General features: G+C 34.6%; 2 protein-coding genes across 3 annotated transcripts; both read right to left on the reverse strand.

Moving 5' to 3' along the window:
• Nucleotides 1-687: 687 nt before the first annotated feature.
• On the reverse strand, nucleotides 688-12,327 carry LOC128158453 (nuclear receptor-binding factor 2-like). Its single transcript, XM_052821309.1, has 3 exons — nucleotides 12,247-12,327; nucleotides 9,376-9,460; nucleotides 688-1,605 (listed from the first exon to the last, which is right to left on the reverse strand). Exons 1-3 carry the CDS (start codon nucleotides 12,325-12,327, stop codon nucleotides 908-910), a joined length of 864 nt encoding a protein of 287 aa, XP_052677269.1. The 3' UTR covers nucleotides 688-907.
• Nucleotides 12,328-16,108: 3,781 nt separating this feature from the next.
• On the reverse strand, nucleotides 16,109-22,725 carry LOC128158450 (acetylcholine receptor subunit alpha-type acr-7-like). 2 transcript variants are annotated; one of them, XM_052821304.1, is made up of 7 exons: nucleotides 22,428-22,725; nucleotides 21,290-21,378; nucleotides 20,791-20,951; nucleotides 19,624-19,668; nucleotides 18,943-19,055; nucleotides 18,021-18,565; nucleotides 16,109-17,018 (listed from the first exon to the last, which is right to left on the reverse strand). In XM_052821304.1, exons 2-7 carry the CDS (start codon nucleotides 21,333-21,335, stop codon nucleotides 16,585-16,587), a joined length of 1,344 nt encoding a protein of 447 aa, XP_052677264.1. In that variant the 5' UTR covers nucleotides 21,336-21,378; nucleotides 22,428-22,725; the 3' UTR covers nucleotides 16,109-16,584. The 2 variants fall into 2 exon arrangements, with proteins under 2 accessions (XP_052677264.1, XP_052677263.1); XM_052821303.1 differs by having other exon boundaries at nucleotides 21,290-21,382.
• Nucleotides 22,726-25,080: the final 2,355 nt, after the last annotated feature.

The raw sequence follows: 25,080 nt of genomic DNA on the forward strand, positions 1-25,080 counted from the left end.
ATAATCTATTGTTATGAAACTAAAGTTTCTATTCTTTAGATCTTGATATTATTTGTACTTAGACTAAAGTTTCATATCACATCTGCCACATTATGCAAATTGTGCACATGTAGTCTCATTGAGTTTCATGTACGTATGTCTTTCGTTAAAACATCAGAGAGAGAGAGAGAGAGAGAGAGAGAGAGAGAGAGAGAGAGAGAGAGAGAGAGAGAGAGAGAGAGATTTTTTCCATGTTTAATAATTAATTAAAAGTGATTTGAAAGTTTAGTTGCAAGACAAACAAATCAGTATAGGAGAGATAACTCTGTTAGATCAATAAATTATTAAATAAAATATATCAAATAATCTTTTGACCCATGTCAACTCAGCAATGTATATTACTAGATGTGTTGCAAGAGAAGAATATTTTTCTTTTCATTCATGCCAGGCTTACATAGACATTTGCTTAATTTTAAATTTCGATCTCTATGTTACATGAATATCTCGTAAGCATGTGAACACAAAAAAAATAAAAATAAAAACATATCTCTAGTTCAGTTTCTACATGTGTATCTTATTGATATTCATATCAAAATTTATCTGTAACATGCATCACTTATATTGGTGAAGCTGAGTTATAATTATGTCCAACATTTGTATAACAAAAACCCCTAAAAATCTTTAAACAGGATAAAAAGTCACTTTAAATTCTTGCAAATAGAATTTATTCTACAATGCATTTAATTAAACACTTTTCCCACAGAATAACAAAGTATTTGAGACATCACAGTTAGCTCTTGTCCTTAAACAGTATGTTTGAATGAACAAAAATTCTGGTGTTTCTATAAAATCATAACAAACTAAAATATTCATTAAAATCTTTTTTTTTAAGTAAATATGCTCACAATGACTTTAAACAATGATAGTTTTATTTAAACTGTGTTGAAAATATACTTTCTCCCCTGTCGTTGTCACTCGTTGACACTTGTAAGGAATCAAAATCAAACTGAGGCATTTCCAGGGGTGGAAGTTCCATGTCTGGAATGGCCAAGCCTCCATGTACTTCATCAGGATATGAATGTCGTTTTGTTCTCTCTGATCTAAACACCTTATCAGTCAGATATCTGTTGTCTTTTTTAGAATTATCCAAGTCTTTATGTAATTGTGAAACCTCCTTCTTCAGTTCAAAGTTTTCTTGCATTAATTGGTTGATCACAAACTCATAATCTTTGTCAGTGCCCGGTAAGGTGACATTTTCCTGAAAGGCGTTATATCCTACATTGTTTTCCTTTTCCACATCTTGGTCATTTGAATGTTTGTTCTTCAGCAGCAGATGTCCAACGAGTGAGTCAGTCCCGGCAAGAGCCTGCATGACCCTGACATTGGATTCCTGAGATAGCGAGTCATTTACAAAATGATTGGAGCTGAACAGTAGCTTAGCTTCTGTCTGAGTTGACTGGTTCCTGAGTTCTGGCCCTTTGCTTGCTAGCTTATTGTTCAACTTTTCGATTTTTTCAATTTTGACCTGAATGGCTTCTTGTTGTTTTAGATGGAACTTGTGTTGGAGGTGTATGGATTCTTGTGCATATTGAGAAGGAGAGAGCTGCAGGGCCTGTAGCAGGTGCTCTAAAATAGAAAAAAAAAAACCTCAACCTTGAGCATATACTGTGGTTTCATTAATATTCAAGGGTATCAATTTTTGTGGATAAAGTGAAAATAACAGTTTCAAGGATAGGTAAATTCTTGGCCAATGACCCTATCAATACAAAATGTTAATAGAAATTGCACTTCGATGAACATTTAATTTCGTGGATCAACTAAACAACGAAATCCACAAAAATTGGTATTCAACGAATATTGATGAAACCACAGTATCATCATTAAGGATACACGAGATGTTCCTCGATTTTATATAATTTTCCTTGATATTTTATTCCTTATTTTTTAACATTTAAACCTGTTAATTCTCAAAAAACATGGTACATTACCAGGCTCTTTTTGGAGCTTGAATGTTTTGAATTTTCCTTTAAATAGCATGCAAAATGCATTTGAATGTTGATAAATAAAGTCGTACTATACATTTTTGATTGAACAATTTATATCTACCGGTAAATAAAAAAAGAATCATATAAAATAAAAATATAATTATGAAATTATTAAGTAGAAATCTTCACATTGTGGAGATAGGAAAAAATAGAAAAAAAGGAAGATAGTTTGAGTCTGACCTAAAATGTATGATTGACCTTAAGTGTTAAATCAATCTTCTTCGAACTGGTTATTATTCTGCTCCAGTTATTAAAAATCTAATTCATAAAACGCATTTTCAAAAATGCAGAGGAGAATATGTATATATCAGTAAATATATTTTGAATTTTTAAATCTAGATTTTGGAGAAATGGAAAAATAACACACAGCTAATGAGAAGCTCTAGTGACAAGCTTTTTATTGTTCTTAATCAGGTTTATAATTTCAATATGTTTTATACAATCTATTTATATTACAATATAAGGATAAGGAAAATATAATTGACTTCTCTGTTACTGTGAATTTGTTAAAAGCGTAATTAAATAATTTGCTGTAACTCTGTTTTACTGTGTCATATTGTGAGTATTATCAAGTTATCCTATGGAAGCTATCTGTTTATAAGGTCAGACGACACGTTCCTCAAGAATCTTTTTTGTATCTCCTCGTAATAAAGAGTTCCAATAAAAAATATTAATTTTAAAATTACTTTAAAAATGATCAAAATTTACTTGGATTTGGTTGTACGCCTAGATGGTTGAGTGGTTAGAACCGTGGCCGCTCACTGTCAGAAGCGTATAGATTCTAGAAGTTGTGAGTTCAAAGCCCGGCCGCGGCGGAGATATAGTTATAATATAGTGAATTTCGCTGTGCTGCAGATGTATTTTTTTATATCAGCAATTCAAGTGTATTTTCAAGAAGATTATATAGGAAATTGCATACTCTAGTTGTATCGTTTACGATATTCCGGAAATTTTAGAATCGGACATGAATGGTTTTTTATATAGACATCAACGGAAGTGTACATGGATAGATACTCCCACGTTTTCTCTGAACACACATATTGATATTGTAGCTCAGTAAATTTGGAGCCATCAAAGTGTGAGTGAAAAGTGATTTATTTGAGTATATGTAAATATCTGACAGTCAAAATTTTGGTTAAGCCTTAGAATAACATTGAACAAACTCGTCAAGCCATGAACAATTATGGAATACTGTTATCATCATAAATTGAACAAACTTGTCAAGCCATGAATAATTATGGAATACTGTTATCATCATAAATTGGCATTGATTTATTGAAATGTAATTTTAGGTTGAAACAATGGAATAAATGGTTACAACAGATGGTTGAATTTTCATTGCTGAGCTATACATTTCAACACTTTGGACAATATGGGAGAGGAAATTCGGAAGACGTTAAAGAAAAAACGGAGTACTGCGAAAGGAAGATTCCACAGGATATATGGACGTCTTTTGGAGAAAATTCAAGATGAAGAGGAAGCTGGTGTAGTCAGACAGATGTTAGATGACCTGGAACATTCATACAAAGACATGGAAGTTCGGCATAGTGAGTACATGTATATAGAGAACTTTGATTCAGACAATGAAGATGACAAAGCAAAAGCAAACGAAGTGAACCATGACATGAACACTTTATATAAAGAGTTATGCAAGGCAAGATCTCTTTGTCTCAAGCTAACTTCAAAGGAAAATACAATGAAAAAGAACCATATTGAGAAACAATCCCTCAAGGTGAAAAAATTAGATCCGCCCCACTTCAGTGGCAAAATTCGAGATTATCCTAGTTTTAAGTCAGATTATACAACACACATGATTCCAACTTATGGGGAGGACCCTTTTGCTCTGAAAAATTCATTGTCTGGAGAGCCTTTAGAAATTGTTAAGGGAGTGGATAACAATTTTGAGGAAATGTTTAGACGCCTCGATTTGAAGTATGGAAGGCCAGAAAAATTAGCAGACACTGTTTTGACTGACATAAACGCACTAAAAATAGTTCCGGAAGGAGACAATAAGAAATTCATTGAAATGGTGGACACTGTTGAAGGATGTTGGCTTACTCTAAAGCGGATGGGCTTGGGAAAGGAAATGGATAATGCTACAATGATCAGCGAGATTGAAAAGTTATTGCCATCTATTCAGAAGAGAGAATGGGCATTGCTGAAAATAAAACTGAAGCATACAGCTTTTTCTGATTTCTTGAGATTCCTTTTGGATGAAAAAACAGCAATTGAATACATGACTTCAGATATTAGAGATAGCGATAGTGACAGTGTCTCTCGTAAAGGAAAAGTTCACACCATAACAAATACCGAGGAGGAAGATAATGATAAATTTGAGAATGCGCTTGTTAATGTTATACAAAGTCAAATGCAGCAAAATGAACAGAGAATGCAACAAGTGATTGATGGACTAGCACAAGTAACAGATGTTCTTCTTAATGGAAAGCAAAAAGGTGTGACACATGATATTCCAAGAAATGGAGCCCCTCTCAGGAAAAAATGTTGGTATCATGAGACTGATACTCATTATATTGGAGACTGCGCAGGCTTTTCCGCCCTGGATGGAGAAACAAAGATGGAATTGCTAAAGAGAAATGGTGCCTGTTTTAGTTGCTAAAAAAGTGGTCATCTCTCAAAACGGTGTATTAACAGAAAACCTTGTGAAATCACAGATTTTAATCAACGAAAATGTGGCAGATTTCACCATCCATTTTTACACGGGGCAATATTGAATGCAAGTGCACATCATCATAGTGTGAACATAATTAATGAAGAGCAGGGGAAGAAGGGAGTCATCCTCATGATTAGTAAAGTAAAGAGCAACAGTATTCCATTAACTACCTTATGGGATCCAGGCGCTAATATCTCACTTTTGACTCATGAATCAGCAAAGAAACTTGGATTAAAGGGGCGTGAAGTAACATTATCAGTAACAAAGGTGGGAAATACCTCTGAGTGTATTCAAAGTAAGGAATATTTACTACCACTGACAGATACTGATGGCAGGATCTGGAAAATTAAAGTGTATGGAATGAACAAAATTACAGCAGACATTTCAAAGGTGAATGTACATGGAGTTGTGAAATTCTTTAAAGGGATTAATGAAGGAGACATTGTTAGACCAGAAGGAAAGGTGGATCTTCTCATAGGAGCCGATTGTTGCATCTTATTGCCTGAAAAAATTGATCAGATTGGAAACCTCCAATTGATGCGAAATCAATTTGGATACTGTTTAAGAGGAAGTCATGCCAATTTACATGTGCCCCTTACGACAGAATCAAATCTTGTGTGCATTCATCATGCTTCGGGAAGGATAATCGAACCAATTCGATTAAATCAAGAAAACTTGAAGAACACTCTTAACCAATTTTTCGACATAGAGAGTCTCGGAACACATTGTATTCCAAAGTGTGGAAGTTGCAAGTGTGGGAAGTGTCCACCAGGAAATGGAAACTACACGCTGAAAGATGAACGCGAGTTACATTTCATAAAGGATGGACTTCAGTATGATAAAACGGGTAGATACTGGACTGCTACATACCCATGGGTTAAAGATCCAAAATTTCTCCCTAACAATTTAAGCGCAGCAGTATGCCGATTAAAATCCACAGAAAAAAGATTGGAAAAGGCAGGACCAGAATACAGCAAAGCATATGGTGACCAGATTAAAGATATGGTGCAGAGGAGTGTAGCAAGAAAGTTAACGGATGAAGAAATGGATACTTACAAAGGACCCATTCACTACATTCCACACCATGAAATCTTGAAACCGAATTCCAGGACTACGCCTGTACGGATTGTATTTGATTCATCATCATCATATATGGGTCATGTTTTGAATGAATATTGGGCAAAAGGCCCTAATGTTATTAATGACCTTTTGGGAGTCATCTTCAGATTTAGGCAAAGGAAAATTGCTGTTGCGGGAGATATTACCAAAATGTACAACACGATCAAATTATCAGAAAAAGATCAACATACACACAGATTTGTATGGAGAAACTTGCAGATGGACAGATTGCCGGATCACTATGCGTTAACATCAGTGACATTTGGAGATAGACCAAGCGGAGCAATATCTACTATGGCCCTGCAAATGACAGCTGAAATGTTCCAAACTGAATATCCAGAGGCAGCTGAATTGATAATTAAAAACAGTTATGTGGATGATTTACTTACTTCGGTGGATACTGTTTGTGAGGCCGAGAAAATAATTCGCAACACTGAAATGCTGTTAAGCTATGGAGGATTTCGTGTTAAGCATTGGATAATTTCTGGTGATGTAGATGAACATTTTGCAGGAATGAATGTGCTAAATGCTGAACAGGAAAACATTCTTGGAATGTGTTGGTTACCCAAAACCGATGTCTGGGTGTTCAAGGTGAAACTGAATTTTTCATCAAAAAGACGCGGCGTACATGTAGAAGATGATCTCACAGAGGGACAATTGCATCTTATTCCTGAGAATCTTACTCGGAGAATGGTCCTAAGTCAAGTTGCAGGCATATATGATCCTCTTGGGCTGGTTGCTCCATGTGTATTGTCTTCAAAAATTCTCATGAGAAGTTTATATTCCAGAGAGGTTCAGGATGGATGGGATAAACCTATGAGTGAAGATATTAGGACCAAATGGGTTCAGTTCTTTCGGGGGCTCTATGAATTACAAACTTTGACATTCAAAAGGTGTCTTATGCCAGATAATGCTGAAGGTGATCCAGTTCTTGTTATATTTTCTGATGGAAGTCAACAAGCATATGGTGCATGTGCTTATATCAGATGGCACACTAGCAATAACACATTTGAATCAAGCCTAGTGATCGCAAAAAATCGAATAGCACCAGTAAAGCAATTGTCTACCCCTCGCCTTGAATTGTGTGGAGCAGTACTTGCATCTAGACTTCGTCGAAAACTCGTAACAGAAATGAGTTATAGATTTAGCAAAATTGTGCACATAATTGATTCCATGATTGTCAGAGCACAGATACAACGAGAGAGTTATGGGTTTGGGACATTTGTTGCCACACGTGTTGCTGAAATACAGAGTATTACAGATCCTACTGAATGGTGGTGGGCGCAGGGAGATCACAATCCTGCAGACATGACTACAAGAGTTGCGCCAGCAAGTGCTCTGGGGGCTGACTCCAAGTGGCAAAAAGGTCCAGATTTCTTGAGAACTCCATTTGAACTATGGCCAATAAGTCAAGAAAACACCTTGGATAATGATCAAATACCTGACATTATTGGAGTCACAATGTCGGCCACCTCTGATAATTACACTATCCATAGCAGTACTATCATAGACATTGATCGATTTTCCAGCTTGAGGAAACTACTTCGAGTGACGGGCATTATTCTGTCCATTGTTCACTGGAGGACCTTTAGGGGTATTTGGGACAAAATCAAGTCGGAAACATCATTGGAAGCAGAAATGTGGTGGGTAAAGTTTGCACAAAAGGAATTACCTGAGGACTGCATGAAGAAATTTCAGAGACTCGGGCCATTTATTAATCAAGATGGGATTGTATGTGTTGGACAACGCATGGCCGAATGGATCAAACAATCATGGAATCAGAGGGAATTCTTTTTATTGCCAAGAAAGGGTCGTTTTACCGAGTTAGTTGTTCGCAGTGTTCACTGTGAAGATCATGCAGGAATAGAGGTGACCTTGGCAAAGATAAGAAGTAGATACTGGATTCCCTGTGTTCGGAAGATCATAAAACGAATTAAAGATAATTGTGTTACATGTAGAAAACGGGATAAGGTAACAATACAACAGCAGATGGGTGTCTTACCTTCTTACAGACTTCACCCATCACCACCATTTTACAACTGTGCCATTGACATATTTGGACCATTCACTATACGTGACACTGTTAAAAAACGAACACATGGAAAGGCATATGGTGTATTGTTTAATTGCCTTAACTGCAGGGGTGTTTACATTGATTTGGCTGAAGGTTACGACACAGGGAATTTCATTGTTGTCTTCAGAAGATTTGTTTCTATTCGTGGCAATCCAAAGCGAATAATTTCTGATGCAGGCACACAACTAGTAGCTGCAGGAAAGGAACTTAAGAAGTATGATGTAGAGTGGAATGTCATCAAATCTGCAGATGCTCCATGGGAGAATGGGTGTAGTGAATCGTTGATCAAGTCTGTAAAGAGATGCTTGCAAATTGCAGTTGGGGATTCAATTTTGACTTTTTCGGAATTGCAAAGTGTATTATTTGAAGTCGCAAACTTGATCAATGAGAGACCTATTGGAACCAAAGTGTGTGACCCAAATGAAGGAACATACTTATGCCCAAATGATTTATTGTTGGGTAGATCTAGTGTACGGGTTCCTCAAATGCAAATGGATGACAGGTGCAATCCACGACTGAGATGGAAATTTATTCAGCAGGTAGTGGATACTTTTTGGAGGAGGTGGATTAGGGATTATTTTCCCACTCTTATTGTCAGGCAGAAATGGCATACTAGCAGGAGGAACTTGGAACGAGGTGACCTGGTGTTAGTTCAAGATACAAACATTATTCGCGGAAAATGGAAGCTTGCTCAAGTTACTGAGGCTAAGCCAGGAAAAGATGGAAAAGTACGAGACGTTACAGTGCAATACAAAAATATAGGCCCAGGTGCAAAATATGTCGGATGTACTGGAACTCTCGTTCGCAGATCTGTTCACAGACTTGTAGTAATACTACCGATTGAGGACTGTAATTAGTTGTGAACTTGTTAAGTAATGTCGGGGGGAGTGTATCGTTTACGATATTCCGGAAATTTTAGAATCGGACATGAATGGTTTTTTATATAGACATCAACGGAAGTGTACATGGATAGATACTCCCACGTTTTCTCTGAACACACATATTGATATTGTAGCTCAGTAAATTTGGAGCCATCAAAGTGTGAGTGAAAAGTGATTTATTTGAGTATATGTAATTATCTGACAGTCAAAATTTTGGTTAAGCCTTAGAATAACATTGAACAAACTCGTCAAGCCATGAACAATTATGGAATACTGTTATCATCATAAATTGAACAAACTTGTCAAGCCATGAATAATTATGGAATACTGTTATCATCATAAATTGGCATTGATTTATTGAAATGTAATTTTAGGTTGAAACAATGGAATAAATGGTTACAACAGATGGTTGAATTTTCATTGCTGAGCTATACACTAGTATTTTGCAGAAATGCCTGGTAAGGTACCCTAATTTTTTGCAAGAAAGCTTGTCAAAGTAGTAGTAAACCATTAACAAATTCCTGGAAAAAGTTATCTAAAATTGAGGAACGTGTCGTCTGACCTTAAGAAATATTTCAAAGCCGAGGACCTTAAATACATGCTTACCTGCAGCTCTGCGGTGACAAGCAATGGCTTCTTCATATTTCTTGCTTTGTAGAAGATTGTCTGCTTTCCTACCTTGTTGATGAGCCTTAATAGATATTGATAATCTCAATCATTTTTAAAATAGTCACAATAGTTCTCAAGGGCCTGATCATGAGTTATGGTAGAAACAACATATTTAACATTTTTAACATTTAACATTTTTAACATTTTAACATTCTAACATTTTGACATTTTAACAGTTTAACATTTTTTTTTGGATTTTTTTTTTGAAATTCAATGTTTGTCCTTACTTAATGTTATTAGATATGCAGGTTTTTTTTCCTTCAAATTTTTCCGACATATGCCTGTGTATTATCAAAATGCTACTTTGAAATCTTTACATTGAAAAAATGTTTCTATTGGACATACTGAAACCATTGAGGTAGAGCAAAAGATTTACAGACAATTGTAGCTACCATACAACATTTAATCAACCAGCACTAAGTACAACAATTGTAGCCTCATATAAGGTACCTCACTACACCCAGACTTATACTTTTTAAGACACTATGTCACAAGATGGCGATTCAAATATTTTGTTAAACTTTTTTATATTGTTCCGTTCGGTTGTATATCGTCGTAGCTCAGTGGCTAAAGTATTGGGCTTCTGAACAGCTGATCATGAGTTTGCATCCGCTTGGAGCTTTTGTAATTTTTGAAAATGTAAATTTTTATCCAAAATTGCACATTTTTTTGCTTATTTGACTTAAATACTTCTTATCCATTATGATATCTATCATAATCAAGTAATTTTCTGCTGATTTGAGAAAATATTTCAAGGTGTAGTGAGCCACCTTAAAGGCTGGATTACACTAGGGCTGGGACGATACTGTACTGAGCTGATTCGGTACATATCACGATACATGAGATGCAATACGATACATATCACGATACATTGCAATGAAATGAAAACATGAATAAAAGTTTAAAATTTATTCAACCTGCCGATGTATTAACGCATGTCCAAAGTTATTTTGTTATATTCATAATGAGCGTTGCACAATTTACAAATTACTTTAATCTCGTGTACACTAGTTTTTCATAAACAAGTACTCCAAAAGTTTTCCACACTCCATATTTAGCTTCCTAACAGTTTTGACAATTTTACGAGGTTTTCCGCCATCTTTGTACTTTCATATTAGGCTCGCGGACTAAAAATAGCCGATATATGAAGCTCGGATATTTTTGAAAAATAAAAAAAGTTCGGTAAGGTATCGTAGTATTAATGGTAAATGTATCGATCCAAATATCGTCAAAATAAATACCGCGATGCGCCGGTGCATCGGTGGATCTTCCCATCCCTAGATTACACTGAAACATGTACCATAAAGTCATTACAGATGCTTGAACTATCTATACAGAGAGTGAAGCAATCTCAGCAAAGCCCACTGGCACTCATTAGAGCAAAGCTCGGCTATATATAGACAACACAAATGTCTGGATGATACAGACTAAAATCTTGTCTAAGATACTTCACGGCTATGTTAAGGCTGTCAGAAGCTAAATATATATCGAAAAATGATACTATTTTGATTATCAAAAAATACTTTAACCAAATGAGTCTCTTTAAACTTTTATTACATAAATTAACAGTGATATCTATATATTTGACATATTTTTGTGACGTCATATATTTTTCTTAAGCACGTGACGGGTGTATTCTAACACGGTAAAAACTCTATAAAAATCGCATCGGCACAAGTGAATAATGACATTAAATCAAAAATATTTTTATGAAAAATCCTTCGATAAGTAATGTATTTTGCAGTTCTTGCTTGGGGTTCATATAAATATTTCGTTTATTTGAAATATTGTCAAAACATTTCGCACTGCCATCGAAATTAGGCACATTTTTACATTTTAGACTCGATTTACACAAAATCGGGTCAATCGGTAGGTTTCCCCCAGCAAGATTCACATTGGTACTTATTTTCTCTCCCGATTTAACGAAAAATATACTAAGATTGTTTTTATCTTTCACTTGCGCCAAGCCGTTTTTTATATGCATATACATATCGGTGATATTGAATTTAGTATCACTAGCATTTACAACAGTGTCTATGTAAAGGAATGAAGCGGTTTTATTATGCACAATGAATATCACTTATTACATTACGATACATTCCCTAAGAACGATCGAAAGGAATGCAGATCGTGACGTCAAAGTTAACTATGACGTCATATCTTATGAAGTACAGACAAGTGACTTTCTACATATCGCTGTGAAATTTATCGGGCAGCCTTAACATAGCCGCGTTGTTCATGTCTTATTAAAATCGTGTTATTGGTTTTACTCTCCAAATGGTCACACAGTAAAACATATTATTAACACAGGAAATACAAATCAGACAAGCTTTCACAGTGTCATCACAATTTTTAGCATTGCTTACACTTTTCTCAACAACAAAAGGTAAAATGGAAAAGAGGCATGCCCACTGTCCCCTCTTCCTTTATTTTTATATATAAAGTTTGTCATCTTCAATGCAATAGGCCTATACATGTACATGTATTTTTTTTTCTAAATGGATAATCTTTTCATGTGACATCTAAACATCATTGACTCCACATCTACCAAACTTCTTTTTGTGCAATTAGCTAATGAATTTTTATTGCTCAGTCTACCAAACCAACGAGTGTAAACTTTTATGACACACCCACAACTTCATTCTTAAGTTCGATCGATGACAACACCTGACCATATATTTAAAGCATGTCAGCGTTATAAAGGCTTGTAACAACGCGCATATACCAAGAAGTTACACAGACATGTCAATCTCTATGTTGTTTAACGAAATCGAACCACACAGTCAAGCAAAAAAGGACATTATTTACCAAATTCAGTGGAGAATCTAGGGAATCCATTAAAATGCAAACCGGAAGCAGGATCAGGCGTCTGTAAAAACTAAACCGCATCTGATTAACTCAATTTTTTCCGAAATTGAATGACATTATGATTACACGCATCGCGCGTAGGATCTGATAACATACATTTTGTAGAGCACTGACAGATTGACAGTAATTTGTGAACCATTGAAAAATTGTGCTGAAAACTCCAGGATCGATGGTATATTTGAGGCCAAATCGTTTATTAAGTGCGCTATTAATACCTCTTTTAAAAATCTAATCCACTTTCTTTTCACGTAGATACATACAGTCAGGCACGTAGCATCGTTTTTGAAAGTGGGGGGGCCAGACCCATCCAAAAAATCTTGACAAGCAAAAAAAGGGAAATTTAAAGTTTTCCAAAAATCTTCAAAATCCTAATCCGTGGGGGGGGGGGGGGGGGGGGGGGGGGGGGGGGGTAGACTCAACTATACTTCCAAAAAAAAATTCTTCCCTACCAAAATTTTCCCCTCCAAAATCATGAAATTCCTAATCCGTGGGGGGGGGGGGGGGGGGGGGGGGGGGAGGTAACTTCAATTTGACTACTCATTTCCTAATTTTCATACCAATTTTTTACTAACTTCCAAAAAAGTGGGGGGGGCCAACTCCATTATAATTCATTTTTTTATATGTAAATTTTAAAAAATTTGTTGCTGCGAGAAAAAGTGGGGGGGCCAGGCCCCCCCTGGCCCCCCCTGATGCTACGTGCCTGCATACAGTTGCTCTAAATTTTGGTATGCGATCCATAATAGCCCCAGATTCAATAAATCGGGATGCATAACAGATATGTATATACTCATTAAAGTAGACATAATTTTCAGGATTAGGTATGATTTTTGTAAGTATGTAAGAGAGGAATATGTCCTCAGCAGTAAATGACTTTTTCCTGTTTTTGAAGAGTTGCTACATTACCGTCCATTAATCTATAAGAATCAACTTTTAAAAAATCTATATGGTATATATATTTTTTTTTCATCAGAACACTTATTGGTATTCTTAGTATTTACTTTGTTATTTTTAAAAAAAAAGTGCTGGTCATCACAGACCTTATTAATGCAATCATCTTTAATTAATTAGTACTGCTTAGGTAATAACTTTTTTCAAACTCTCTTGGTAAATCCTTTTTACTCTAAAATGCTTCGAATTATTTAATACCAGCATTTAATAAACGATGGTTATTCATTGTTAGAAGATAAGGTCCAAATATGGATCGGATACATAAAAGTGTCACGAAAAATATTTCGTGCTTAGGATTGTTGTTGTTAAAGTTGATTTTCTGTACTGTAATTGATAAATGGAGTCGATATACAATAAAGATATTTATTCCACAAGGGTCCAGCATAAAGTGAATTATAAACAAATGATAAAAGTGATGACAAATAAAACAGAGTACTAAACAATGAGTCTTTACAAAATATGTATAGAGATGCAACATAAAAAGGACCACAATAAAAATGAGTCTTTGCATACTCTAACACAACTGTAACATATACACATGCTAAGTGAATATTGACCACATTAAATCTGTGTTTTATAAGTACATAGCTATATCATATGATTATAAATAAAAATTAAAATAAGGGGAAAATTAACTAAAATGGAGAGATCGCTTGGCTATGATGAGGACCATAATTATTGAAAAGTCAACTATATTTGTTTACATGTAGTAGTAAGCTACGAACCTATACTTAGCGCGAGTACACATGTACCCGGCTATGTTGACGAGCCGAAATAAAGACGTAGAGTGATTAAAGTTAAATATAGATCTTAAGTTCAAATAAAAGAAAGCGTAGATAAAAATAAACATGTTAAACACTTACATTATAATTTAGGAACGATCGATTGTAATTATATAATGAAATACGCATTCTCTTAACGAAATAGATTTGTAAAACCCGCATTTCCTCTTGGGCGGAAGTATAAACATATCGAATACGGAATCCAGAGGCGGATCCAGCAATTTGGAAAAGGGGGGGGTTCCAATTGATGATAATCAATACGTGCAAAATTCATTAATTTTCAACAAACAAGGCCTTTTAAACGTTTTCCGTGCGTAAATTTAATTAACAGTTATCTCGTCAATATCTACATGTATTTCATACCTATTTTAATATCAAAGTGCACTGCAAAGCGTTTTGGGTTAGGTAAGGAAGATTTGCACAATTTCTAGCCTTAGAAGAAAAAACAAGTCTCCAGCAATGAGAACGTGCGTCTATGGTTTAAAATAGAAAGAAACACTAAAAAATGATTCAGACATATTACGACAAGCTATTATAAATATGAATTTTTTGGTAATATTTTTTATGTCTTTGATGTTTAAATTCTGAACTATTTATCGATTTTGATTTCTATCGATTGCCTTCTTAAATAAAGGTCTAAATGATAGGATATGACAAAAAGGGGGGATACTTTATCTGCTGAATAGATTTTACATGTGTAATACAATGGTACACGCAATAGTCGTCCCAGGGAACTTGATGTGACCTCTGTAATGGGTGCGCCACATCACCCGGCACTAGTACAGATGCTATCATATTCAAGGAAGTTGTGAAAAGTTGTGCATTTACATAATGGTTTACATATAAACCCCTTACACGGTATTTTTGTAACGTAATTTCCGATTCTTGGAAACAAAAAAGGGCTTCGTATGTGATTCAGGTATGAAGGTAGCTAGCATTCCAGAAAAACAGCAAAATCCGCGTAAGAAATTCTTTAAATGAGCAATTTTAAAAGCATTTATTTGAGATAATTAGAGTATTTATAGTATAAATGGGGAAAATTGCCTTTAAATAGGCAATACAAGTTTTCCAGAAAAATAGCATAACCCGCATAAGAAATTCTTTAAATGAACCATTTTAAAAGCATTTATTTGAGATAATTAAAGTATTTATAGTATAAATGGGAAACATTGCCTTTAAATAGGCATTACAAGTTTTTCAAAAAATTCATATGTCCCAGAGAAAGGGGGGGTTCCAACCCCCGGAACCCCCCCTCTGGATCCGCCAATGGAATCATTCTGTATGCATTTATGTGATCAAATACGATCGGGCGTGATCAAATCCAATGCAGCCCTAAGGGCTTTACAATAGATTTGACCACGCCCGTACGTATTATGTTTGATCACGTACCTCAAAATATTCAAAGAATGATTTTATTGTCTCCAAATATGTATATGCAATTAAACAGTACTTAAATTATTAACATTTCTACCTTATTTCATTTCGTATAATTATGCAAATGCAAACCAATACGTCAATTGCGTCATGGGTGAAATGTGTTGCGCTATATGGTGCAAACTTGATTCGAAGTGTTATCACAGACAAAGATTGGAAAATGTAGATATTAGTTAATATGAATAGCTACAGAAGCTTAATATATTCATTAAGGAACACGCAAGCCGTGTGCAAATTTTGAATAGAGTTTAAATTATGACCTAATATGCTGAATGCACATTTTCATATACCGGTATTATGGAGAGGGATGTTCATTTGCTTCAAATAAAATCTGCAACCGACCTTGCTGTTGGAAACCAATACATGCATTGAGTAAATGAAGTTATACCTTAGATACCTCTTAAAAATTGTCAGAACATAATTATAAACTTGCGTGTCAATGTAACTAAATAGCAGAAAAGAAATAATACGACTTCAATCGTAACTTCTCGGGCCTTTCCGGCAAGCTCGGAGATTTTCCGAGCTTGCCGGAAAGGCCCGAGAAGTTGCGATTGAATACGACTTTAAAGTTTACTTTTCTTATAAGGTGATTCTTGTATGTGGGACGTAACTATAAGAAATCCCAGAACCATGCACTGTAAATTAATATTATATCAAATTTTATTACACAATTTGTATTAACATGCACAATAGCTTAAAAATACACAAAGTGATATAATTATCATTGTACTAGCATCCAAAGAAAGTATCGACCAACACAATATACCATATGCGTATTCTACATGTAAATGCATGGACAAGTTCATCTACGTTTGCTAATATGAAAGATGGTGTATAAGATTATTGATTTGATTTAAAGGCAAATCAAAATAATAAAATAAACAATTATACATATGTATTCTGTAAATTTATTCGATATATAGTGATAGATCTGCCCTCGTATATGTATTTCCCGTCTGATTTTTATTGTCATAAAAATAACAAAACGTGAACAAAATATTAAAACCAAATAGAGGTAGTATCTAAGTACAGGTTTATGATATGCACGGTAAGTGAGCTCAAGCAACTTGTACTCGATCATATAGAAATATGCAGAATTGTTTGAAACTTTCTCTCAATTGTTACGCTCGTATTCCAATCCCCAAAATATGAAAAGGACCAAAGAAGAAACGGCAATGAAAATAAAAAAGAAAACAAATAAAATTTGATCCAGGGAACTCGCAAAGTCCTGCCATGTTATGACGTCACCACCACAAACAGCACCAGCGTCATCATCTGGACTCGGGTCCGAATCCACCCGACTGTTATTTCTAGAGAATCGACCATTTTCTCGTAATTCTTCTCCTTTTGCGGCTGAAATGCTGACACTGCGCTTGCGACGGCAACAGGACTTGAGGTTTTTACCGCAGCATGGGATCCTTGCTAACCAAGAAGCAATTGATTTGGTACAGGGAGACATGTTACTCTCGTAGTCGGCGATTTTGGCGATCCAAATCACGAACACGATGGAAAATGTGGATGCCGTGAAAATAGCCACCAAGTATACCGCTGTAAAAGAAAAAAAAACCGGATCGCAATTCTAAGACGGCTGTATCCTATTGGCTATTTTTAGACTTACATGTAATTAATTAATCTCCTTTAGAAGGAGATCTTTGGAAAAAAAAATATAAACGAAAATATTCAAAATTTAAAGCTACATGTATAATACTAATATCGGGTTTTTTTTTCCTTATGAAATTGTAGTTTTTTGGCTCTAAAAGTTATATCTAAAATTTTAAGGCAGACCTGATTTCTGATTCGTTGACCATCCGGCCTCCTTAATAAAAGATCAAAATTTAATGCTTTAATTTGTCTCCAATTTATTAATGCAAACGCATTCAGTTGTCAAACAATGTTACCCTTAATGCATGTTTAGCCACAGTACACCCAGAACAGATATGACCAGATCGAAGCTACATGTAAATAATACCAGAAAAACAGAAAACGTTACCAAATTTGATTTGATATTGATTTACGAGCATATGTCAGAATCATTAGAAGTGTCAACATATTGTATGTAGAACAAATGAAAATTTTTGTATATAGAGCAAAATGGTTTTTAAAATCGGAAATAGTATAAATTATCTTTAGTAAGACATGTTTGCATGTATACAGGTATTCACAAATCAATGTTCATGTAAATAAATAAATGTGTAAATTGTACCTTTACTAAGAGACATAAATACCATTTATGTTAGGACCATTTTAACAAGAGCTTGGACTTTCGGTAGTTGGTGTCAAACTGCAATGTGACGTAGGCCTGTCTATTTCATTGTAGGTCACTCAGCCATGGTTCTTTGAAATCAACAAGATTTGTCTGGCTTTTGAGACTACTCAACCGGTGTATATTTTACCTGAAGCCAGCGTCATTTTAAACTTGTTTTGACTCAAGAATTAGATAGTTACGTCCTACTGGAAGTCCAAGGCCTTGTTAAAATGGTTCTATTTATGTCTCTGCTTTACTCTTGTTCGAACGTTTTTTTTTTAAATTTCTTATCGGTTTGTACTTACATAAATAGCAGACAGACACAGACGTACTCGGTACGTTTGCGGCGATCATACTCAGATACACAGCGTAAGACAAAAGCACGGTCAGCGAGTAGGCAATCCTGTCTGACACCTCTTTCAGCTGGTACACGAAAGGAATCAACATGCCCACCAAGAACACTGGAAACACCGTGTTAAGGATGTGAAACAAATGGCGCCTTTTCAGCTCGATTCTGAAGCTGAGACTAGCGAACTTGAGCCCCTTTCTCGTCTTCGCCATTTGTTGCCCAGAAGTGGATGAGCCGCTTACGGCAACAATCTTCCATTCTCCGTTGATGACGTAATCAGAAAGGTCAACGGCTTCGGGGTCAAACTCAAGGTCGATTTCCCCTTGGGTGTAGCCGCCGGTAGTTATCTTCATAAAACAGACTTGCTTGTCCAGAGGGTAGTACGTGATATCACACTCACATGACACCTTGAAGATCCCGGATGTATCCCGCAGTATCTCTCCGTTTGGAGTGATTCTCATCGGCATGTTGGAATCGTTCAGTACTGACAAATCTTCCACACTACAAATAAATACGTACTAGGAAGTAAGTATGTAAAAAACATGTGAATGTTAATCAGCGGATTTTTTTTAATTTTACAATTTTAAATCTCTCTCTCTCTCTCTCTCTCTCTCTCTCTCTCTCTCTCTCTCTCTCTCTCTCTCTCTCTCTCTCATCTACATGTATTTGTACATTTTCAACAGATTTTGCAAAAGAAATTCAATAAACTAAAGTTTTTTCCTTACGTTAAGCCACAAAATGTACATGTATACCTAATTTTGTAAGTAAAACTTAAAGATGAATTTGCAACAAAACTACCATTGATTATGCACATGTTGATCAAATTGTAATTCCACTTTGTAAAAGAAAAAAAAAACCCTCATTTTAATGAATCTTACGAGTTTTCCACAAATACCGCTGGTGTCCACGTATTCTCATCCGTGTCAAAAATAAACTGAACATGTTGATAGTCGGGTAAATGGTCCCAGGCCAGTCGCTTATCGAACCACTTCTGGAATTTATCGATTGATCGATTATTCAATTGCCTTTTGCCTGATTGATTGACAAAGAATTGAATCAGAACTTGTCGCCAAAAAAAACCTCAAAAAAAACCCTATAAATTAAAGTATTGCTACATGTATATAAATACACGTAAAAAACAAAACTATAAATTAAAGTATTGCTACATGGATATAAATACACGTAAATTCATAACTGGAGCTATTATTGTATTGGTTTTTCTTTCTCTTTATTTTAAAACCGTTTAATTACAGTGTATATGGTCCGATTTAATGCATTTTTCATTTTTGTTCACTTTTGGCATTATTGTTAAAACTTACGTAAATAAAAGTTCCTATAATTATAAATTTTAAAAGTTAATATCTATTTATCAGAGATAACAATATTCATAGAAAGGAAATGTATTCTGGTGGGTCCATATATGTATATATATATATATATATATATATATATATATATATACATACAATTGCACAGAATTGAAAACAAAGTTACTCAAGCATGGGCTCGACCCGGCCGGCATTGTTATGCTTGAGGATTTAATTCAAGTAGATACTGACCATCGACAGCATTCCAGAAATAGACAGGGTTTGATCCACTATGCTCTGAAACAAATACAAAGAAGAGTGACAACTAGTAAAACAAATCAAAGTACTGATAGTACTGAAAAGCACTGACCCAGCTTCTGCATGTATATAACAGATACATGTATATAACATTTCAGCTTCTGTATACGCACTATATTTCCTCACACTGCATGACAGTCCCTGCAATGATGTACATGTATGTAAGCACCGTACATTAAATTCACAATAGCCCGTAAATTACATCCAGTTTTAATGATGTATACTTCTGCTTAATTATAGGGGGCGGTTATTCGTCTAACGACAATAAAGCGCTGAGCTATGCTTTGCGCTTTAAAAAAGGAAATTTTCATATTCTACAAGGAGATCGATTTTGATCTTATTATACAAGGCAATTTTTTTTTATATTTTAGGAAGGCTCGATGGTCAACAATCGAACCACCATATCGACCGAAAACTTTTAGATATGATTTGTTTATATATATTATTATTTAATAAAAAAACAAATCCGTATATATTACTGTAACAATTTAAATTTGGGTATTTAACTATATTTTTATATAGAGCTCTTCTTTTAAAGGTTACTTTGATGATCACCTAGTCCCCTTACCTCTTCAGTTATACGTCAAATAACAGACAAATGTAATTCGATGGAGATTCTAGGAGTTGAAAAACACAAAGATAGTCTCGAAGGTCAAGAATGTTTTCCAGACATCAGTATGTTCATTACAAATTTGTGAGAAAAACTAATACATAGCAAGTCGTTGATTGCATACAAACCAAAACTATAGTATATGTACATACTAACTCATTGATGCTAATATATATATTTGACCTACATAACGCCGTTTTTATGAAGACCAGCATATTTTTTTTCGGACTCAGCACACTTAAATTATGATAAAACATTATGCTGGACCAAATAATAATTATTTGTCGTTAAAAGTTCTTTCCCACTTAATTGGACCAGACTGACACAGCAAAAGACTATTACTTGTACGTGATAATTATAAGTCACTGAATCAGATACTATACAAAAAAAAACAAAAACAAAAAAACCAAAAAAAAAAACTAGACGTACATGTACGTGCAAAGTCATATATGGTATATAATACTTATCTAGTAAATGTACAATGCACGTACCAAGTCGTTGATGGTATACAACACAAAACTTGTCCGGACCATGACGGTAGCTGAAGGCCGCACCAAAGAGGAGTAGTTGCTATTGTATAGTTCAGACAGGAGATTGACTTCCAGGGTCGTTGTGTACTGCGCATGTCCGGAACCCACTAGAAGCTGCAGCACTGTTGATGAGAAAAATAAGAATAATGTGACACTACTAGTAATACGTACGTCAACCCTTTCAATGTTAATACAACAATTTAAGAAAAAAACCCTTTAATTTGGCGTGAATAGGTCTGATTATTAAGAATTTTCAAGATCAATAACAGGCGAAAATTCAGCAAATCAAAGTTATCATTATTTTCCTCGCCTTTTTACTGATTCTTTTATAAATTACTATATATCATAAGATAAGGGAATAATGCTTTAAAATACACATAATGCTATAATAATTGTTCTTTCATTGAAATGAAATAAATAAAAACTCCTTTGAGTTGGAGCTATTAAAATGCAACATTACCTGCATAAACCAAAATAAATGATAATTGTTTTCTTCTGTTTGTCATCTCGTCATTATCCACCGAAGGTACCTGGTTTCAGGATGGACTACTTTCTTTGAAAAATAAAGCATAAATGAAAATTCCAATTGCAAAACTATTTTTCAAAAAATAACTATAATTTAAATCTTTCAGCAAACAGGAAAAATGGGTATGTTACTATAATGTTAGTCACTTAACAGAAATATACAAACACATTTTTTTAATTTTGTAAGGTTGAATTTTCGTTGGTCTAAACGTGAAAATCTAATGAATAGAGCAAACAAACAATTTACTAGCATTTCATCATAAAGTCCGCAATGTTTCGTTTACATGTAAAGGGGTATGTTCACACTTTGAGTTGAAAATTTCCTTTTCTATTTATAGTTTTTGAAATGCTTCATTGGGGATACTTTTAATGGTCACCCAAATCGAATATAAATAATCGATTTACTAGTATATGAAAGATACTTCGTAATGTAAACAAGATCGACTCATGTCGTGTTTTTGTTTACGTTTGTAAAATATATGTGAATACTAGTAAATGTTGTCTTTCATGCAGATTTTTTCCTTGTTAGTTCGTAATAAACACAAATAAGCAGTAATTATTTAGTTTTTGTTACATTCAAATATGAAAGCTTGTAGTTTCTCTTCGGACTTATTAGTATGTAAACAAAAACATGCCATCACATTTGTTTACATAACACAGAATCGTGAGCTCTGTATCTCGCTTATGACACGACCATTGAGACTCAGATTTTAGTTTATCTTAATAAACAAAGACCCGAAAATCAAAAATGGGGAACAAAGAGAATTGATTTATGAAAAATTTCAACTGAAATTCTGACCATGTCCCTTTAAAAAGCGTTAAACAATTTCATAATGAAAGAAACTTGTAAAGATTGCTAGTAGCAGGATAGCTTATTAACAGTCTGCTATTGAAATCTTTATCTATTACAATAAAAAATATGTCTTCCCTTTTCAGATTTTTTAAAAAACAAAATACAAAAAATATGTCTTCCCTTTTCAGATTTTTAAAAAAAACAAAATACAAAAATGTGCCTTCCCTTTTCAGATTTTTTAAAAACAAAATACAAAAAAAAAGAAGAATATAATACTTACATTATACTTGGGTAATTCTATAATAAATCAATCGTCGAAAGACTCTCCACTACGATTATATGTAGGATGCAGCAAGGGAAGACATCCAATTACATTACACTGTGGACAAACATCGACTGGCCTCCATGTAACCTCATCCTTGTATATAATTTATCCAATAGGTTGAAATCCTGGTCTCGCTCTTTAGCTTCAGAAAGTGCATCTCAACCCAACGCCACAAAGAGGCTGCCCGTCTAATAACCTATGACCTTGTAATTTTTTTACATCTATGATTTGATGTTGTTTTTTGTTTTTTTTTTAAAGCTCGGGGATATTAGTTTATTTGGACAAATTTTTAATGATGTTTTCAGTGAAAGCATTCTTGCAAAACTTCTTTGCTTTTAACAACATATCAAGGAGTTTATAGATTTATAAATAGTAAAATTCAAATTTATACATCTAACTCCCTTGGCTTAAATGGCTATTAATGGTGGGATGAACACAGAACTCGCACAAAATAATTATTCAAAAACTGTTGATTTTCATTAAACATTTGTTAAATGTTGTGGAACCAAATAAAATGTTGTGTTGATTTTTTCAGCAGTAATGAATTTTATCAGGTAATATAATTCAGGATTTTTTTTTTATCGATCTCAGCTTTACTGCTGCAATAATACACTTCTGGAACCTTTACTGTGGGATGAACCAATCTATATACTGTGGAATCATTAAAATTCGTGGGGGCCAATTTTCGTGGATTGTGGATTTCTTGCTCATTCGTGGGGATGTAATTTCATGAATGTGCCGGTTTTCAGTTTGAGAAACAAAGATTACTCTTTCTTAATTCGTTTTCGTTGAGGATGTAAATTTGTTGGGGAGGGCTACCCATGAATACCACGAAAATTGAGCCACCACGAATTCTAATGATTCTACAGTATCTCATGAATCGTAGGGTCGTACTTTTAATTTAATTTTGTTTTATATCAAAACATTTGCGTTATGAGCAATTTCATTGAAAGTGCGAATATGGGTACTTCTTGTTTGTTTTTAAAACAAACAATGAAATCAAAGCCCTAAGTTTTTCTTTAAAAAATATTTAATCCAGAAATATTGATTTGATATCCTATCAAAAAGTACACTGTACAGTACTTATAGCCGATGGCAAACCTTTCGTTGAATTATCCAAATTACATATATGTACAACAGTCGTTTTTTTTGAAAATTATATGTACATGTAAGTAGAATTTTGCAAGAAAACAGGCCGGAAATCAAGTCATCCGGCCATAATACCGATTAAACATTTCCATAATTATTCTATCATATGAATTTCTTCGCAAAGAAAGCAAGATTTTGCATGACCACACACAGAAAATCAAATCATCAGGCCATGATACATGTACCAATTATGCATTTCCATAATAATTATATGCATTTCTTCGTAAAGAAAGCAATTAAGCTAGATTTTTGCATGATCACATATAGAAAATCGAATCATAGCGCCATGATACCATTTAGGATTTACAATCATTATGTGAGATCCTACTTTCCCCAAATGAATATCGAAGACTCCTGCATGTACTGGCCAATTAACCGTGTAATGCCTGAATAAACGCGCGTTATGAAGTGGTGACTTTGTTCAAAGAAATTAACAATTGCAGTGCTTAGGATTTCCTATTAAATATTTGCTTTGCTGACATAACATTTCATTCAACATTGATAATTTAAAGTTTCTCTCTAATCGAACAAATTAACAATTTTCTACAAAATTTCAACCCCAAACGTCTGATGTTAGAAAGGATGTTAATTCTATTAACCAGCAGACAACTGGACTAGGTGTGTCTGATTTTAAATTACTCAGTAGACACCATAAAACAAGAGGCAAACTCCGATGCGTTTTTGTGTACTATGCTACGAACGGTTTGATTGAGATTAAGGTCAATTGTAAGTTATAGATTTTATACCTGCATGTATGGCGCTTCAAAAACAATACTAGTATACATGCCAGTTTTCACTATAGAACAAAAAGTTACCACTAATGCAGGTACCAGGCACGTAGCATCGATTTTGAAAGTGGGGGGGGGGGGCGCAGACTCATCCAAAAATCTTGACAAGCAAAAAAAAAAAAAAAAAAGAAGGCAGTTTCCCAAAACTTCAAAATCCTAATCCGGGGGGGGGGGGGGGGGGGGGTTGGATCTGTAACTTTTAACTTCGATTTCTCTCATCTCTATTCCAATTTTTTACATACTCCCAAAAAAAGGGGGGGCAACTCCATGATAATTCAATTTTTACTATGTAAATTTAAGAAAATTGTTTGTTGCGAGAAAAAGAGGGGGGGCAGCCCCCCCCCCCCCCTCCCCCCTGACGCTACGTGCCTGGGTACAGAGTATGTATGTATTATAGATAATAAATATTGTATGGACCTCTATAGGTCAAAGGCTGTAGGTCAAACCGGTTAGGCGCGTCAGACACGGATTATATGTTAATGTTAATCAGGAATAGTGTAATTATCTCCCCAAAGAAAAGTTTCCCCAAAAGTTCACTTAAGAAGGCTGAATGGTCGTGAGCGTTGAACGGTACAAATTTGATCTCCTTCAGAGAAGAGTTTCTCTGTATAAAGCAAAGGGAAAATATTAAAATTTTAAAGAAAATTTTTTTTTATCAATTTTGTTAACAA

The sequence above is a fragment of the Crassostrea angulata genome, chromosome 8 (assembly GCF_025612915.1).
Source record: "Crassostrea angulata isolate pt1a10 chromosome 8, ASM2561291v2, whole genome shotgun sequence".
Taxonomy (NCBI): Eukaryota; Metazoa; Mollusca; class Bivalvia; order Ostreida; family Ostreidae; genus Magallana; species Magallana angulata.

Excerpts from the sequence above, each read along its gene's own strand:
- LOC128158453 (XM_052821309.1), bottom strand. The coding sequence starts at position 12,327 with ATGCGGTTTAGTTTTTACAGACGCCTGATCCTGCTTCCGGTTTGCATT. Across the intron at positions 9,461-12,246 it reads TAGATTCTCCACTGAATTTG|GCTCATCAACAAGGTAGGAA; the intron begins GTAAATAATGTC and ends ATATCTATTAAG. Across the intron at positions 1,606-9,375 it reads TTGTCACCGCAGAGCTGCAG|AGCACCTGCTACAGGCCCTG; the intron begins GTAAGCATGTAT and ends TTTCTATTTTAG.
- LOC128158450 (XM_052821304.1), bottom strand. The coding sequence starts at position 21,335 with ATGACAAACAGAAGAAAACAATTATCATTTATTTTGGTTTATGCAG. Across the intron at positions 19,669-20,790 it reads TGTATACCATCAACGACTTG|AGCATAGTGGATCAAACCCT; the intron begins GTACGTGCATTG and ends TATTTGTTTCAG. Across the intron at positions 18,566-18,942 it reads GCGGTATTTGTGGAAAACTC|TGTGGAAGATTTGTCAGTAC; the intron begins GTAAGATTCATT and ends ATTTATTTGTAG.